Genomic DNA, 17,838 nt, shown 5'->3' on the forward strand with positions numbered 1-17,838 from the left:
AATACAGGTACATTACACCTCAGAATGATCTGAGCCAGTCTTCATGTGGAATCTCACATAATTGTAATGAGACGGGAGACAGACAGAAACAGAGAAACACACCAACACCTGACCATCCTGAAGTGAACCCTCCCAGAGACCAGGCCGAACCTGTTTCTGTATCAGGTCCTGACACGTTTGAAAAAACTTTGATTTCATTTACAAAGGTCATGGATATTTTGCCAGCCTGTACCCACGGTTTTTAACGTGTGAAATGCGAAACAGAACTTCAGGAGAGGAAAAAATGAACCAGAAACAATAGCTGTAAACTTCTATGGAGCTAAACTCAGCTGTGGATGTTCAGCTTCTACAGTGAGAGAGGAGACTGGCTGGAAACGGAGGAAGTACGATCTACGTTCTCTGCATACAGGCGCACAACGCGCATGTGCTGTCACACAGCGAGAGCGAGCCCACCTGAGGCTCAGGTGTTTGGATCGTTCAGGTGGAACATATGAGCACAGCTCAGAAGGCCGGAGTGTTCTCTGCAGAGGAGTTTTCTTTGTTTCTACCTGGTGAATCCTCCTCAGTGTTTTCATTCATCACCTGAACCTGTGCACTGTCTCTGTCCCACACCTGCTAACTCACAGGTGGGAATGAATTCCTGCTGTTGGCAACAACAGTTTACTCAGTAATGTCCTCTGAGGAGCGTGAATTCATGTTGAGGTCTCACAGTCAGACATGTTGTGTGTCATGTGTCCAGCAGAGGGTAGTGTCAGCTGCAGGTTCACCTTCCAATTACCGACAAACACATCAAACATTTAGTCTTTAACCAGGTAAAAACACGTCAACAGCTGCAAACAGCTGCTCTGTTTCATATTTCAAGTTCTAATGAAATGAAGTAAAATCACTTCATATTAAATTTAAATCTTCAGATTCAGGTGAAATTATGAAGCTGACTCGATGAGGGTGACGATTGATAGAATATTGGCTGTTGGCTGCATCTTTCAGGAGGTTTGTTTTAATGTCTGCGTGTGTCTGTATGTCAGTCCAGGCGATTTCTCTTGCAGATCCATCATGGCATCTGATGCTTCCACACCAGGTGAGAAGCAGGGGAAGGTGAAGAGCAGGGAGCGGGAGGTGTGGATGAAAGCTTCAGTGGTGTCTGAGGTTCAGTCGGTGGACATTGAGGAGTTAACATCTGCTGGTCATCAAGCTCTGCAGGAGGGACGGACTGAGCATGCTCTGAGCTGCTTTAAAGACGCACTGAAGGCTGCAGGACAGGTGAGACAGCTGAGGTCAGAGGTCACAAACAGGTGGGACGGCCAACGTGAGAAAACAGGAATCCGATGACATCATCAGGTGACTGTCAGACATTATGTAACAGCAGGGTTTTCACATAGATGATGAAACTGATGATGTCATTGATGGGTTCTCCAGTGTGATGGTCTCCCTCTGATGAGAATCCAGAGAACAGTGGTAGAAGTAATACTAGTAGTATTAGTATTAGTAATAGGTAATACTAGTAGTATTAGTATTAGTGGCTTTAAGGTCTGGACCTCCTCTGTTGAATTGCTCCAATATAAATAAAATTCACTTCACTAATTCTACGAGTCATAAAACTCCCATTATCATATGTAATGTTATACATTTCCCATCATGCTCTGCTCCCCCTCAGCTGCAGGACTCCCGGGTCCTCCGAGCCTGTTCCTTCAACCTGGGGGCAGCCTACGTGGAGGTGGGAAGACCTCAGAAAGGTCTGGACTTCCTGCGGCAGGTTCAGCCCGGCCCGAAGGCTAACCGGCTCCCAGACCTCCAGTTCAACCTCGCACTGGCCCACAATGCACTGGGGCAGAGCCAGGAGGCTGCTGCCCACTTCCTGCAGGCTGCTCAGCTGTACAGGTCGCAGGGAGACGGAGGCAGCGAGGCAGATGCCTGCATGGAGATGAGCCGCTGCTACAGCAGAACACAGGTCAGAACCAGGACCCGGACAGAATCTGGACCAGAGCTGGAACAGGTGGTGTCAGATATGTCAGGTGACAGGTGTGTGTGTGTGTTTTAGGACTGGTCTCTGGCAGTTCAGGGTTTCCTGCGGGCAGCAGAGAGTTACAGAGTGGCAGCCATGTTGGATTCTGCAGCTTCCGCTTTAAAAGAGGCGGGAAATTACATGATCCAATCAAATCAGTTCAGCAATGATGACATCATCGGCGTGCTGACAGATTGTCTGAGTTTGATGGACAGCATCACTGACCCGAGGACTCTGGGTAATCACCTTTATTAAACAGATCTCCTGACTGATTCACTGATTAATCAACTGGTTAATATGTCTACCTGCTGCTGTGGTGCAGGTGAGCTGTACCTGTCTGTGGGCGTGTCTTACTGCTGGCTCAGATGTTTCCAAGAGGCAGTGCAGTGTTTCCAGCAGGCTCTGGGCCCTGCAGCTCAGTGGCCCCCCCTGCTGGCCAAGGTGCTGCACAACCTGGGAGCTGCTCTGAACTCTGTGGGCCAGTTCACATCTGCTGTGGGCTACCACAGGCTGGCTGCTGGACTCTACGGTCAGACACACACACTGTGCACCTGTCACACCTGTCAGTCGTCTGTCACAGTTCAGTCACCTGTCACACCTGTCACACTTCAGTCACCTGTCACACCTGTCACACCCATCAGTCATCTGTCACTGTCACACAGATTTATCAACTTTCAACATGAGCAAAAAAGTCAATCTAATATTTATAATTTAATACATTCAGGATAATATAAAGTGTGTGTGTGTGTGAGCGCGCAGGCTCTCTAGGTTGCCGTGGCAACCAGGCTCAGTGTTTCAGTAACCTGGCGTTTGCCTGCAGTCAGCTGGGTGATGAAGAGGAGGCAGCAGAGAGCTTCATCCACGCTCTGCAGGGATTCAGAGACACCGGTAACATCAGTGACCTCACTACTGTTCGGTCATGTTTATCAGACTGTACCTACCTCTACCTGTCTGTGTGTCTGCAGAGGACCACCTGGCTCAGGTTCAGGTGTGTGAGTCATTAGCAGAGTGTTACCTGAAGCAGAGGAAGCAGCATAAAGCTATTCAGCTCTACAAACAGGCTCTGAGCACTCTGTCTCACTGCAAGGTAACAACAACACGCCTGTATGCTCTCCCTCACCTGTTCACAGTTCTGTCAGCTAATGTCAGATATCTGTGAACACTGTGACTAAGACCAGAACCAGGAGCAGTCAGAGCATCAGACAGGTTGTAAAAAAACCAAAAGGTTAGAAAACCAAATCCAAGTTCACAGACCCACTTCCTGTTCACTGAGGGATTATTATGACATTTCAGGTGAGCTTACCTTCAGTTTGACCTTCAAATAAAGTACTTTAGATCAGACCTGGAGACTTGAACTTAACAGAGAACAAAATCATCTTTATTCAAGGTCCATTTACAAGCTCTTCCATTTCTTTATCCAACAACTTCAGCAAATCATGTGTTACACCATAGCTTACATCACCAACATCACTAACCAATCACAGAACACTTCATCCTCTTTCACTTGTCAGATATAAAAGTCTTGATGTTTTTACATGTTGTGTTGTGTGTTCTCAGGACAGTTCTGGAAGTATTCGGGATCGATTGGTGGAGCGGCTGACAGCAGCACTGCATCAGAGTCTGACCGTCACCCCGCAGGTCTGGTCATATGACCACACCACTGCATCACACCTCTGACTGACCACAACACCATGTCACACCTCACGCAAACATTTGATGTTGTCTTTATTTACCTCTGACTGTTTTTTCAATGAAGAAACCACACCCACTAGGACCAGGCCCAGTCAGGCCACACCCACATAGATCACCAGATGAACAGTGTGCCAGGTAGCAACCAATCAGCTCTTGCTTTGTCTCCAGTCACCAACAACACTAACATGATATGGGCCTGTGAATATTCTCATTTGTCCAGGTCATAGTATCTCAAAGGAGTTTTAAGTCCCAGCCTGGTCAGGTGCGAGAAAGAACTGATGAAGCCTCTTGGATGAGAGGTGAAACGTCTTCCTAGACAAATAACCAAGTCCAGTTGCTTTCGATTTAAAACTCCTTTGAGACTAACATGATGTGACTCACCTGAGCATAAACATCATTTGACACGTGTGTGACGTTCTCACCTTCCTCACAGGACATCTGACATGACACAGAGTCCAGGCAGGGAGCAGAGGGGGGAGGGACCAGGTGAGTTTCACCTGTTACTGGTAAATACAGTGATACTGACACTGTGAAATGAGTCCCAGTGACAGAAAAACAATAATAAGAAGTAAGTTAGAATTATTTTCTAATATCTGTTGACACAATAAGAACAACAAGCACAAGCTGTGTTGTCATGGTAACAACATATAATTTTGTGTTGGATCAAACACTAACCATCAGTATGTGAACAGGAGCAGAGGGCACAGGGAGACAGGAAGCAGTAGACCATTGTGGGTCAGCAGGGCAGAAAGACACTGAAGGACCCAAATACATGAGCATGGCACCTGGACTGTACAGGTAACAGGAAAATGTCAAGTTGAGGAAGTTTGTCCAGCTGATGTACTTTTATTCTATCAAGAACATATTGATCAGTAATCAATAAATCTGATCTATAGGTACAGTGACCTCAACTAGGCCCTGAGCCACAGGTTGAGAACCTATTTCCTTTTAACGAACAGTTGTTAACATGAACGTTTGTGTCTCTGTTTCCAGTTCGTACCAGTCAGACCAGCTGCAGCAAAGTGAGTCACCTGGTCACCTCGTGGACACCTTGACTAATGAGCTGAATGATTCATGTTTGATTCACAAAAACTTTTGACCTCAAAGTGATTGATCTCTGTTATCAATAATTTGACATGTTAAGGAACAGGAGAACGTGAGAACTCAGGCGAACTGTTCCAATAATGTAACTCTAAAGACTTACCATTGAATGTGACCACAGGTGGAGTTCATGACATACCTGTGTGTGTTTTCAGGTGAGCTGTGGTCAGACAGAGAGAACCCTGCCACAGACAGGTAACTGACACCTCTCAATCAAAGCACGACAAACTATTTATGAAAGACTCAAACAAAAGACATTCAAACAACTCAACAGTCGTGATCTGTGTCTTGATTGGCCATTGTTGTCTTGCAGTGAAACCTCATTGGTTCGGGAGACTGAGGCCCCACCCACCAGTCCAGGTGACATCAGAGAGGCAACTCCCCCTGTGGGCAGGTGGAGGTCTCGGTTCTGTTTACTGATGTAGACTCAGAGAGGAAGTCCACATCAGTTTGGATTCTGACTCCCCTGCAGATGATGTTGTCCTTGATCATATATTGATTACATATTGATGATCTGTGGGATTGGTCTGTGGTTTCCATGGAAACGTGGTCATCAAAAGGAAACAGTGTTGCTTTAATTTGTCTCAGGTCAGGAGACGTCCAGGTGATAATTAGACTCAGGTCCGATCCACTTGAGAGAGACTGTTTGTTTATTCTGTTGATAAAAAGAACTGATACCATACACACCTGTACAGGTGTGATCACGTCTATGAGCTAATATGAATGTACAGTATATGTTTATAATCTTGACTGTAGTAAGTTTTAGTTTATGTCAGTGATTTTATGGCTGTGTGAACCCTTGTCTTTCAGTTTTTGTTGTACCTGTACCTGAGTACAGCTGAATGAAATGTGGAGATGAACTTCAGATAAAGTCAAAAAAGGAAAATCTGTCTATAAAAAACTGAGTTCTTCATTTGGCAGCATGAAAACACAAAAGCATGAAAACACAATGAAAATACAACAAGACAACTGAAGACATCACAATGATGCTGCTTCAAAAAACACACTGTTACAACTCAGTAAAGTTTTCAGACCCAAAACTAGAACTCAGACACAACAAGTTAAAGGTGTTTACTGTAAAATTTTGTAAAGAAGTTTCGGAAGCTGGGCTGGAGAACAGGACAGGTGACTGAGCAGGTGACTGAGCATGTGACTGAACCATAATCAGCGGAGCCTGGGCAGACTATGTGCAGGTTCTTGAGCTGGAGCTTGTAAAACCTCATTTGGGGTGAATTCTGCAGGAGCCAAACGGTGGAGCAGGGTTGAAGTGTTTGTTCTAGACCTGAACGTTTTGACAGTACAGCCCCCAGCCCAGTGTCGGATCAATCTAACACAGATCAACTGGAGAGGGGGGAACTTGATGAACGCCAACTCTGCCTCAGGAGTCTAGCAAAAAGGATCTGAGGAAGAGGTGAGTCTGGAGAGCTGTGTCACTACCTGCTGAAGTCCTGGATGAACTGCCAGTGAAGTTGGTGAGCCCAGGAATTGCTGAAGCTGTCCAAGAGGTGGGTTGAGGCCATACAGCTTTGATCTTTTATGGATCTGACTTCACCTGCCACTCTCCAGGATGTCACCCAGGAACCTCACTGTGCTGGAGTGCAATTTTCAACATTGATCTACAATTTATTTTCCCAAAGCCTCTGGAGAACTTGGTGGACATGAGAAATGTGTTAATCCTGTTTTTAAAAAGATGAGCAATTAATCAAGGTACATGGTACTAAGTCTCTCAGCCCATCATTGACAAGGGTTTTGGTTGAGCCCAATGGCATGACCAGGTACTCAAAGTGGACCAGCAGAAAATGCTGTTTTCCATTCCTCTCCCTTTCTGATATGTAGCAGATGGCAGGCGCTGTGGAAGTCAACAGAACAGGGTTCAACAGAAATCTATACAAGTAACTGTCTTTTTAGCCAAAATGAATTAGTCGGCACCAAAAGGAGAAGAAGACGGGCAGACTATACCTTCAGCCGAAGAGTCTATGATGTACTTTTCCATGGCCTCACATTCGGGATGTGATAGGTTGTGGGGGCTGCTTGTAGGCAGGACAGCACCTGGGAGAAGATCAATTACACAGTCATATGAGGAGGAAGGAAAGAGCTAGATCTTTACTGAACCCTAGATCACAGTATACAGAGGGAACAGCAGTCCCATCTGGAGGTTTTGACTGGTTCTTGGTGGATGGACTGCGCCCTCTGCAGGAAACAACTCAGGCTGCAGGCAAGTTGAATGACAGAACTCCAGACATCCCATCAGTCTGGAGAATGTGTTGTTTTAGTTGAGGGTGACCTCACACCAAAAAGGGTCTGAGATGGTGTCAAATGTAAAACCAGACCAAAGTGGTGGGAACAGTGGACATGAGATGTGATTGGGAGTGTCAGGCAAGGTTCTAAATGGGGCCGTAATAGTCTGACTCACCATTATCCGCACGTCTTCTGGTGAGACTCAGTTGCTTGGGTTCCTCCTCGGGACCTCCTATCAAAGGGGGACGCCTAGTGATGAAACCAGGGGAAGAAGTTCTTGCGAGAAGGGGGGGGGGGGGGGGGGGGACTGGAGATAATGGAGAAGGGCCAGCTCTTTACTAGCAACGTTCCTGCAGGCAATTCTCTAACCTGACAGCAAGGGAGACAAGGGAGGACAGGTTAGTGGGATCATCTTGAGAGGCTAATTCATCGTTTAGCTGGTTCTTTAATCCATCAACAAACACTTTCCAGAGCTCTGCCCCTTATCAACCCCAAATCAGAACATACCTGAGACTGATCAGATGGGAAGGGTTGATGGAAAACCAGGGAGCAGTAGAAAACCTTGTCACTCATCCAAATCCCCATCGAAGGGTTCCAGGTCAGAGGTGTAGGAGTCTCAGTGTGAGGAGAACAGACAATGGAGTGGGTGGAGGCTGGTGGGTGAGTCCTGGAGTTAGTTAGGACACTTGGGTTGTTAACTGAGTAGTTACCAATCGTTTGTTGTCTCAGTACAGTGGAACTCAGACAACACACCTGTACAACAACACACCTGTACAACACAATTGTACAACATAACTGTGTAACAACACATCTGTGTAACAACACATCTGTACAACACAACTGTACAACAAAACACCTGTACAATTCGATTCAATTAAATTTTATTTGTATAGCGCCAAATCATAATATACATTATCTCAAGGCACTTTACAGGGTCAGGTCCAGACCTTACTTTGTTACAGAGAAAAACCCAACAGTTCCCACAACGAGCAAGCGCTTGGTGACAGGGGGGAGGAAAAACTCCCTTTAACAGGAAGAAACCTCCAACAGAACTGGGCTCAGGGTGGACAGCCGTCTGCCTCGACCGGTTGGGTTTAGGAGGAGATAAAAAAAGGGGGGTGGGGGGAGGAGAGAGAAGAAAAGAGAGAGAGAGAGAGAGAGAGAGAGAGAGACCAGGAACAGCTATATAGGTCATGGTGTTATCAATAATAATGACAGATAACAGTGGTTAATAGTAATGATGAGTAGTGGTGTATCTGGATCCTGCTGCTCCAGAGAGAGGGAGAGAGGGGAGAAGCACAAACTATGGGGGAGAGGAAAAAAAAACAAAAAAGTTAATGGCATAAAGTAATCGAGAGAGAGAGAGAGAGAGAGAGAGAGCAAGAGCGCCCAGTGAATCATGGGAATCCCCCAGCAGTCTAGCTCTATAGCAGCATAACTAAGGGATGGGTCAGGACATACCCGAGCCAGCCCTAACTATAAGCTTTACTAAACAAGACAGTTTTAAGCCTGATCTTAAAGGTAGAGAGGGTGTCTGCCTCCCGAACCCTCACTGGGAGCTGGTTCCACAGGAGAGGAGCCTGATAGCTGAAGGCTCTGCCCCCCATTCTACTCTTACAAACTCTGGGAACCACAAGTTGACCTGCATTTAGAGAGCGAAGTGTCCTATTGGGAAAATAGGGAACTATAAGCTCTCCAAGGTACGATGGTGCCTGACCATTGATGGCTTTGTAGGTGAGGAGGAGGATTTTAAATTCTATCCTGGATTTTACAGGGAGCCAATGCAGAGAGGCTAACACAGGAGAGATGTGATCTCGTTTCCTAGTTCCTGTCAGTACTCGTGCTGCAGTGTTTTGGATCAGTTGGAGGCTTTTTACTGCATTTTTGGGACATCCTGACAATAAAGAGTTACAGTAGTCCAGTCTTGAGGTAACAAATGCATGAACTAGTTTTTCAGCTTCCTTTAGACACAGAATGGGTCTGATTTTAGCAATATTGCGCAGGTGGAAGAAGGCTGTCCTAGAGACTTGCTTTATATGTGAAGTAAAGGACAAGTCCTGGTCAAAAATGACACCAAGGTTTCTGACTGTAGCACTGGAGGCCAAGGTGATGTCATCCAGAGTCAGTATATTATCACATAGTGTATCTCTGAGGTGTTTTGGGCCAATTACACATCTTTACAACAACATACCTGTACAACAACACGTCAGATTTAAACTTCCTGCTGTGGATCCAGATGTTTTCAGTCGAAACACTCAGACTGATGTGTAATTCATTACAGGCTGATTCTGCTGATGAAGCAGCTCCACCCACACACTCACACACTCACACGCTCACACACACACACACACACACACACACAGAGCTCCTCCTCCTCTGTGCGGCAGTCCTCTTTGGTTTCCTCAGTGGTTCAGATCAGAGCTGTTGCGGCTGTAGACAGGATCCTGAACTGATCTAGGCTCTGCAGGTTCTCCAGGTTCTGGTTCTCTGTGTGCTGCAGTCGGAGTGAGGAGAGAATATGAGGAACAGAGGAGAAGAACAGAAGGTTCTGACCTGAGGAGGAGAAAAGATTCAGGTAAAAAAACCTTATCCTTTCACAATAAATGCCTGTTTGTTTGAGTTTACAGTATTTTCAGTTGAAGCTGCAGTTTTTTAAATGTTGGACAATAAAAAGCAGCACAGTCAATTTTTATTAAATAAACTGGTTTTATGACTTTTTTTCTCAACCTTTATTCAATTTTCTTTGAAGATTGAGATTTAACCTCTACAGGAAACAGAAATCATCTGTGAGGAGGCACCAAGGTTTTCTATTATTAAATATTATAAGATTGTAATATATATTACTAACGTATATAGATAGATATTCTATTACTTTATTTATTTTTTGCAGTGCAGAACATCATCTGATCATCATGCAGATGTTCAGTTTAACAGTCCAACATCACATTAAAACAGTTCTACATGACAAGAACTTTAATCTCTAATCCCTGAGCAAGAACAATGGAAACCAGGATCAGTTTACAGTCCTGATCCCTGTTTCTGGACTCATTAGAGTGGAGAGGTAAAAATATGAGACTGTTTCCTGTTTCTGTGATGTCACTGTGATGTCAGGGCATTAAAATACTTTTTACTGATGGAGTCAAAAGATGTGAACAATCAAAGTTTAGGTGAAGACATGAATCTCCAGCTGGGTAGCTTAGCTTAGCACAAAGACTGGAAACAGGGGAATCAACTATCTTAGCTTAGCTTACAGGCAGTCCAAATGTAGGGTCATTGTCAGATGTTTGCTGTTTAGTGGATGAGAACAGGGTCGGTCCAGGTGAAAGGACCAGTCTGATCCTGTTTCACGTCTTCCTCTAATGTCAGTTTTCTGTCTGTGTCAGTGCAGGTTCAGGATTTAACTGTCCTTCTATACAAGGTGGACTTTGTCAGGGACCTTTTACCCTGAATTCAGCCTCTCAGTTAATGAAGTGTTGAGTTAAACTGAACATGTGAAACTGGTTCAGGAACAGACAAGGTTCAGTCCAGCTGAAGACTCTCAGTGCTGCAGAGACCTGGATCTGGTCTGAGAGGAAGCTGAGCCTGAGCAGATGACTGAGCTGTTAGTGCACCTGCAGGGGTCCAGGTCAATACAGGAATGGTTCGCTGGAGTTTATCTGGAGGTTAGTTGGAGGTTCAACATCAATTTGATTAGTTTTCCTTGACACATTTGAGCCAATCAGATGCAGGAGGAGGGGCCTGCAGCTCTGTACATTTCTGATCTGCAGAGAGAGGTGGAGGTTACCAAGGTGACATCATGAACACACACACACACACACACAGATCCTGCTGCCAAAAATAACTGCAGATGCTCTGTACTATAACCTGACCTGTGTGTGTGTGTGTGTGTGTGTGTGTGTGTGAGAATAATCAATATCACATCATCTCCTCCTAAACCCAACCGGTCAAGGTCTCCCCCCTGTGCTGCTCTTTGTGGGAACTGTTGGGTTTTTCTCTGTAACAAAGCAAGGTCTCAACCTGACCCTGTAAAGTGCCTCAAGATAATGTAGATTATGATTTGGCACGATACAAATAAAACTGAATTGAAATTGAATTATTAATATGGATGGTGTTTTGTTGTATTCAGTTCACTGTGGTTTACAAACCATACAACATAAATATAACTACACAATTTTATACAACAACACAATGTGACAAGATGACACAATAAGAAACATTAGAAATGTTATGTGGAGGAACTACTCAGGTCTTTTACTTTGAAGTACTAATACCAGTACAACAGTGTAGAAATACTGAGAGGTAACATTTTTGCGGGATGTGACATCAATGATGCTGATCTTTACATCCTGCTGACATTAATAACTAACTGGTGAGGATGATGACGATGATGATGATGACGAACTCTGTGGCAAGGTCTGACTTAAGGTCCTGGTCTGAGTCACTGTCAGCTGACCCCCTATTGGTCGATGTGAATCAGTTACCATGGTAACCTCTCAGGTTCTCCACAGAGTCTTTGTGCTTTAACGTAACTCTTATCGCTGATCTTTAATCAGCACAGACAGAAAGGAAGTCACCATCACAATAAGACCTGATGGATGGTTAGCAGGTAGATAGACTGCAGGCGTCCAATCACAGGGCAGCAGGTGTTTCTGTGTGAGACAACTTGCTCTGTGTCTGCTGGTGTGGTTCTCAACCTGAGGGTCATGACCACTCAGGGGGTTGAACCTTGAAACTCCACACACTCATGAACAGAGCTATGGAGTCACACACCAGGTTTTCTACTGTTTAAATGTCACAAACAGTAAATGTTTGTGTTATTTCAGAGCTGAGTTCATGTGTCCAGGATGTCTGATGGACAGCAGCGTCCGTCACTGCAGGAACCCTTTAAAGACCTACATGTTCACACCTGGTGTTTGTCATTGAGGAAGTTCCTGCAGGAAGAACGATCAACAATACATTTAATAAACATATCAGACTCAATGATCAAACCTCAGTCTGGAGTCCAGCCTGACCTCCCCTCTCCTTCTCTGCAGGATGTCAGGGAACCGGTCCATCATCAGGTTGTCATCACTGGCTCCACCCACCAGCTCCGCAGTTCTGCCCCTTCCCAACACCTCCCAGTACCCCCCTCTCTCCTACTGGGAGGCTCCCAGTTTCACCCGGGCTGCTCAGTTCCGTGTTGGAGCCACCTCAGTCCTTTTCCTGTTCGCGGCCTGCAGTAACCTGGCCCTATTGGTTAGCGTGTGGCTTGGACGTGGCCGTCGTCTGGCGTCTCACTTGCGGCCGCTGATGCTGAGCCTGGCGTCGGCCGACCTGATGATGACGTTTGTGGTGATGCCTCTGGACGCGGTGTGGAATGTGACGGTGCAGTGGTACGGCGGGGACGCGCTCTGTAAACTGCTCTGCTTCCTGAAGCTGTTCGCCATGCACGCCTCCGCCTTCATCCTCGTCGTCATCAGCCTCGACCGCCGGCACGCCATCCTGCATCCGCTGGACGCTCTGAGAGCGCACCGCCGGAACCGACGCATGCTGCTGCTGGCCTGGAGCCTCAGCCTGCTGCTCGCATCACCGCAGGTAGATATCAGCACAGGTAACACGGCAGCAGAGTTTCATGGAAACTATGACTAAATACAAACGAACCCTAAGAGTAGGACAGGAAACACTGTAGGAAACAAGAAACACTGTAGGAAGCACTGAAGAAAACACTGTAGGAAACACTGTAGGAAACAGGAAACACTGTAGGAAACAATGAAGGAAACACTGAAGGAAACACTGTAGGAAACAAACACTGTTGGAAACACTGAAGGAAACACTGTAGGAAACAACAAACACTGTAGGAAACACTGTAGGAAACAGGAAACACTGTAGGAAACACTGAAGGAAACACTGTAGGAAACAAACACTGTAGGAAACACTGAAGGAAACACTGTAGGAAACAACAAACACTGTAGGAAACACTGTAGGAAACAGGAAACACTGTAGGAAACACTGTAGGAAACAAGAAACACTGTTGGAAACACTGAAGGAAACACTGAAGAAAACACTGTAGGAAACACCGTAGGAAACAGGAAACACTGTAGGAAACAATGAAGGAAACACTGTAGGAAACACTGAAGAAAACACTGTAGGAAACAAGAAACACTGTTGGAAACACTGTAGGAAACAGGAAACACTGTAGGAAACAATGAAGGAAACACTGTAGGAAACACTGTAGGAAACAGGAAACACTGTAGGAAACAATGAAGGAAACACTGTAGGAAACACTGAAGAAAACACTGTAGGAAACAAGAAACACTGTTGGAAACACTGAAGGAAACACTGAAGAAAACACTGTAGGAAACACCGTAGGAAACAGGAAACACTGTAGGAAACAATGAAGGAAACACTGTAGGAAACACTGAAGAAAACACTGTAGGAAACAGGAAACACTGAAGGAAATACTGAAGAAAATACTGAAGAAAACACTGTAGGAAACACCGTAGGAAACAGGAAACACTGTAGGAAACAATGAAGGAAACACTGTAGGAAACACTGTAGTAAACACTGAAGGAAACACTGTAGGAAACACTGTAGTAAACACTGAAGGAAACACTGTAGGAAACAACAAAACACTAGGAAACACTGAAGGAAACACTGTAGGAAACATAAAAACACTGTAGGAAACAGGAAACACTGTAGGAAACAATGAAGGAAACACTGAAGAAAACACTGTAGTAAACACTGAAGGAAACACTGTAGGAAACAAGAAACACTAGGAAACACTGAAGGAAACACTGAAGAAAACAGACAGAAACACTGTAGGAAACACTGTAGGAAACAGGAAACACTGTAGGAAACAATGAAGGAAACACTGAAGAAAACACTGTAGTAAACACTGAAGGAAACACTGTAGGAAACAAGAAACACTAGGAAACACTGAAGGAAACACTGAAGAAAACAGACAGAAACACTGTAGGAAACACTGTAGGAAACAGGAAACACTGTAGGAAACAATGAAGGAAACACTAGGAAACACTGAAGAAAACACTGTAGGAAACAAGAAGCACTGTAGGAAACACTGAAGGAAACACTGTAGGAAACAAGAAACACTGTAGGAAACAGGAAACACTGAAGGAAATACTGAAGAAAACACTGAAGAAAACACTGTAGGAAACACCGTAGGAAACAGGAAACACTGTAGGAAACAATGGAGGAAACACTGTAGTAAACACTGAAGGACACACTGTAGGAAACACTGTAGGAAACACTGAAGGAAACACTGTAGGAAACAAGAAACACTAGGAAACACTGAGTTAAACACTGTAGGAAACAATGAAGGAAACACTGTAGGAAACACTGAAGGAAACAGGAAACACTGTAGGTAACACTGATGGAAACAGTGTAGGAAACAGTGTAGGAAACAGAAAACACTGTAGGAAACACTGATGGAAACAGTGAAGGAAACACTGTATGAAACACTTGATTTATTTGCATTTGCATTTATTTGCATCCGATGTTGTAACACCTGAGTCTCCTCTCTGACCAATCACAGGACACGTTTCTCATGGTGTGTTTTAATTATCTGTACTGATTGGTTGTTTATGAGATGAATTTCTGAGCTGCTGAATATTTTCAGTGACGCTTCCTTTCAATCCACATTAATATTCATTAGATGATAATCTTCTGAGCCAAAGGATGAAGTGGAGTTCATATGAAACTGAAGATGATGTGATGAAGACCTCGGCTGGAGATAAAGACCAGCTCTTCACACATGATCATAATCATAGTCTAAGGTTGAGCTGTTTTCTTTGGTCCAGGTGAAAGTTCTCAATCCAGCTCCTGCAGTGAACCCTCTGTCAGGTAAAACCTGAACAGTAAATCCCTGCAGGAATGTTCTGGTTTCTGGTGGAGAGATTAAATGTGCAAAACCTCCTGCTGTTAGCTCAAGCTAACTGCTCCCCTTGGTTTCTATTAGGAATGCTAGTAATGCTAAGAAGCTACAAGCTGGAAAACAGCTGAAACAAACAGACATTAGTTTGACTGAGTCGGGCAGCACAAACACATACTGAACAGACTGACTTGAATCCTTCACTTCATTCATTCATACCAGAGGTGATAGGTTCAGACCTGTGATGTCACTAACCTCTGTGGTGGCAAAAATGTTTTACCTTGTTCAATAATTGAAAAAGAAGATCTTCACGCGTCAGCTGTCTTTCTTGAGTTTAATAAACATTCATGAATGGAGTCACACAAACACAACCGAACAGCAGTACAGTCAGTGAGTGAGTGGCCTGAAGATGTTTCCCAGGGCCACAGTCTTATAGTTCCAAAACACATTCCACAAAGACAAAATACGATACTCTCTCTCATGGGAAAAAGACAGAATGCGATACTCTCGATTGTCTCTGTGCTGAGTCTTCACCTGCTTGCCTCTCCCCCAATGCAATGTATGAACAACACACTTATCACAACAAGAAGGGCAAAGACATCCATATATATTGTCTACATGTGTTCTTCATCAGTTCACACAGAGGTCTTTCACACAAACATAAAGGATGTACAAAGGTTAGGTTCAAAAACTTCATTAGAACTATCCACACAGTCATTGGTTACACAGTTTTGAATAGGCACACATGAGTTATACCAAAATTTCCCATTACACCTGTCATTCTGCTCTGCAGCTGCTTCAGGTGATTTATTCAACACCTTCTCAGACCAGAGGAAACCTGATGCTCACACCTGGATGTGATGTGTTGTTCAGTGTGTGTTGTGTCACAGTGACTGGTTCAGTTCAGTTGGTGCAGAGATCTGAGGCTGCAGCTGGAGAACAGATGTTTTAATACAGAGAATATTTCACCACGTCCACCTGAACATCAAACACCTGCCTGCTGGAGTCTGCTAACAAATGATGAGTGTGGTCATGTGTGTCGCTCCACAGGTCGTCAGTGTGATCTCTGACGACCTCTCAGCCTGACTGAAGCCAAACCTCACCTGTGCTCAGGTAGCAATGAGACAGTCCTCAGTCTCTCTCTCTCACCTGTCTGCCTCTGTCTGTCTCCAGGTGCTTATCTTCAGGGCGATCAGAGTGGAGGGTGTAGATTTTACTCAGTGTGCGACTCATGGCAGCTTCAGCCGCCGCTGGCAGGAAACGTTTTACAACATGTTTCACTTCACCACACTTTACGTCGTTCCCCTGCTGGTGATGAGCTGCTGCTACAGTCAGATACTGGTGCACATCCACCAGCAACACCTGAGGGAGAAAGGTAACATACACCTGTAACGTGCCTGTACACTGTCCCTCACCTCTGCATCACTGGCATGACATCACTGACAGTGTGACATCACTAATGTAGTCCCTCCCTCTCTCAGTAGGTGAGTTGTACCTGCGTCGCAGTGGCACTGACATCATCCCGAAGGCCCGGATGAAGACTCTGAAGATGACGGTGGTCATTGTGCTATCCTTCGTGGTGTGCTGGACTCCATACTACCTGCTTGGGATCTGGTACTGGTTCCAGCCTGACATGCTACATGTCACACCTGAGTACGTTCACCACGCCCTCTTTGTGTTCGGGAACTTGAACACCTGCTGCGACCCCGTCATCTATGGTTTTTACACACCCTCCTTCAGGGCCGACCTGGCTGCCTGCTGCCGCCGGACGATGAGAGGCGCTGATGCCTCGCCACGATCTCCAGACCGACTGTCCGCCAGACAGGGTCCTCACAGTGGGGAGCGTGAGTCAGACCCCGCCCAGAACAAGCAGGAAGGAGACTGACACTGACCAGTCAGAGGCCAGGGCTATACAAACACTTAGCAATCAGCACAGATGAAGATGTGGAGGAGGTCACACCTTGAGATCCGTAGGAGTTCTGTTAATATTTAAATACAGGCTTTAGGTTGTTGTGTTTTTTCTTGTGTCAGTTTAAAACTTGAGGTGTTTGTCAGTCGTGTTTAATCAGACTGAATAAAGTCTGATGTCTCTGAACTGAAGCCCCCACCCCTCATTACTTCAATCATCAGTTTTATTTACAGTCACACCATGAATCAGCTCATCTGAACTCTAAAACACGGCAGATCAGGTCAAGACCAGACCCCTGTCTTAACCGTGTTTGGTCAGTGATTGAGGAAAACTGCTGTGGAATCACTAGTAAATAAATTACATAATACACTGATGAATATATAGTCATGACATCATTCATGACATCATCATGTCCCATCATCATCCAGCCTAGTCTCAGCTGGTTTCATGTTTGTGTTTTTGGACAAATGAAAGAATCAGAGATGACGGACTGAGGATGAGGAGGTCATGAGGAGAACCTCCTCTGTGGTTTTCAAAGAGACCACACCAGCAGCTGAGGAAATAAACACATCAGCTGATCAATCAGTCAATTGTCATTAATCAATGAAAAATGAAACGATTAAATATGATCAAGATATTTTTGACCTTTTTGTTGCCAGCGTCTGTAAATCTGTCGTCACAGTTAACGAGCTGAAAACTCATCAGCTCTTAAAAGACTGAAGAAATGATGACCTGAAAACAATGATCAGCTGTTTGATCATGAAGAATAAAGAAGGAGCAGACTCTGTTTTCTACTTCACTTTTATTTGGTTTCATGTGTCAACTCATCAGAGGAACAGACAGAAACAGCAGGTTCATCCCATCAAACTACAGCCTGAAGCTTGGCCCATTAGAGACATAACCACCAGACCAGGAGGTTCTGTTCTGGTCTTTTTAAAAGCACTTTAAAGCTTTGGGAAACTTTATGACACATTATTGAAAATAAAATGTTTGGAGAGAAAAGAAATCAGGAACATTAAAGCATCACTT

At 44.9% G+C, this 17,838-nt stretch overlaps 2 protein-coding genes and 1 long non-coding RNA gene across 7 annotated transcripts in view; 2 read left to right on the plus strand and 1 right to left on the minus strand.

The window, feature by feature from the left end:
- The window catches only part of LOC139612794 (tetratricopeptide repeat protein 24), a 6,269-nt gene extending 582 nt beyond the window's left edge, over nt 1–5,687 (plus strand). Inside the window, exons 2-14 of one of the 3 annotated variants that reach the window (XM_071468796.1) lie at nt 1,026–1,260; nt 1,655–1,948; nt 2,039–2,240; nt 2,325–2,531; nt 2,762–2,890; nt 2,968–3,089; nt 3,560–3,640; nt 3,759–3,829; nt 4,128–4,180; nt 4,387–4,492; nt 4,688–4,716; nt 4,951–4,990; nt 5,109–5,687. In XM_071468796.1, the coding sequence (XP_071324897.1) occupies nt 1,054–1,260; nt 1,655–1,948; nt 2,039–2,240; nt 2,325–2,531; nt 2,762–2,890; nt 2,968–3,089; nt 3,560–3,640; nt 3,759–3,829; nt 4,128–4,180; nt 4,387–4,492; nt 4,688–4,716; nt 4,951–4,990; nt 5,109–5,220 (1,653 nt within the window). In that variant the 5' untranslated portion in view covers nt 1,026–1,053 and the 3' untranslated portion in view covers nt 5,221–5,687. The remainder of the gene's footprint in view (nt 1–1,025; nt 1,261–1,654; nt 1,949–2,038; nt 2,241–2,324; nt 2,532–2,761; nt 2,891–2,967; nt 3,090–3,559; nt 3,641–3,758; nt 3,830–4,127; nt 4,181–4,386; nt 4,493–4,687; nt 4,717–4,950; nt 4,991–5,108) is intronic. The other 2 variants (XM_071468798.1, XM_071468797.1) reach the window with 2 other exon arrangements.
- LOC139612806 (uncharacterized) lies at nt 5,688–12,154 on the minus strand. Of its 2 annotated transcripts, XR_011686650.1 has the most exons (6): nt 12,023–12,154; nt 9,225–9,586; nt 7,541–7,686; nt 7,209–7,402; nt 6,755–6,844; nt 5,688–6,644 (listed from the first exon to the last, which is right to left on the minus strand). It is a non-coding gene; the product is annotated as an uncharacterized lncRNA (long non-coding RNA). The 2 variants fall into 2 exon arrangements; XR_011686649.1 differs by having other exon boundaries at nt 7,541–9,586.
- Nucleotides 12,068–17,608, plus strand: LOC139612798 (gonadotropin-releasing hormone II receptor-like). 2 transcript variants are annotated; one of them, XM_071468801.1, is made up of 3 exons: nt 12,068–12,607; nt 16,074–16,275; nt 16,382–17,608. In XM_071468801.1, exons 1-3 carry the CDS (start codon nt 12,068–12,070, stop codon nt 16,783–16,785), a joined length of 1,146 nt encoding a protein of 381 aa, XP_071324902.1. In that variant the 3' UTR covers nt 16,786–17,608. The 2 variants fall into 2 exon arrangements, with proteins under 2 accessions (XP_071324902.1, XP_071324903.1); XM_071468802.1 differs by having other exon boundaries at nt 16,385–17,608.
- The last annotated feature ends 230 nt before the right edge of the window (nt 17,609–17,838 follow it).

The sequence above is a fragment of the Trachinotus anak genome, unplaced genomic scaffold (assembly GCF_046630095.1).
Source record: "Trachinotus anak isolate AG129_WGS33_773 ecotype Australia unplaced genomic scaffold, CSIRO_AGI_Tana_v1 ptg000032l, whole genome shotgun sequence".
Classification (NCBI taxonomy): domain Eukaryota; kingdom Metazoa; phylum Chordata; class Actinopteri; order Carangiformes; family Carangidae; genus Trachinotus; species Trachinotus anak.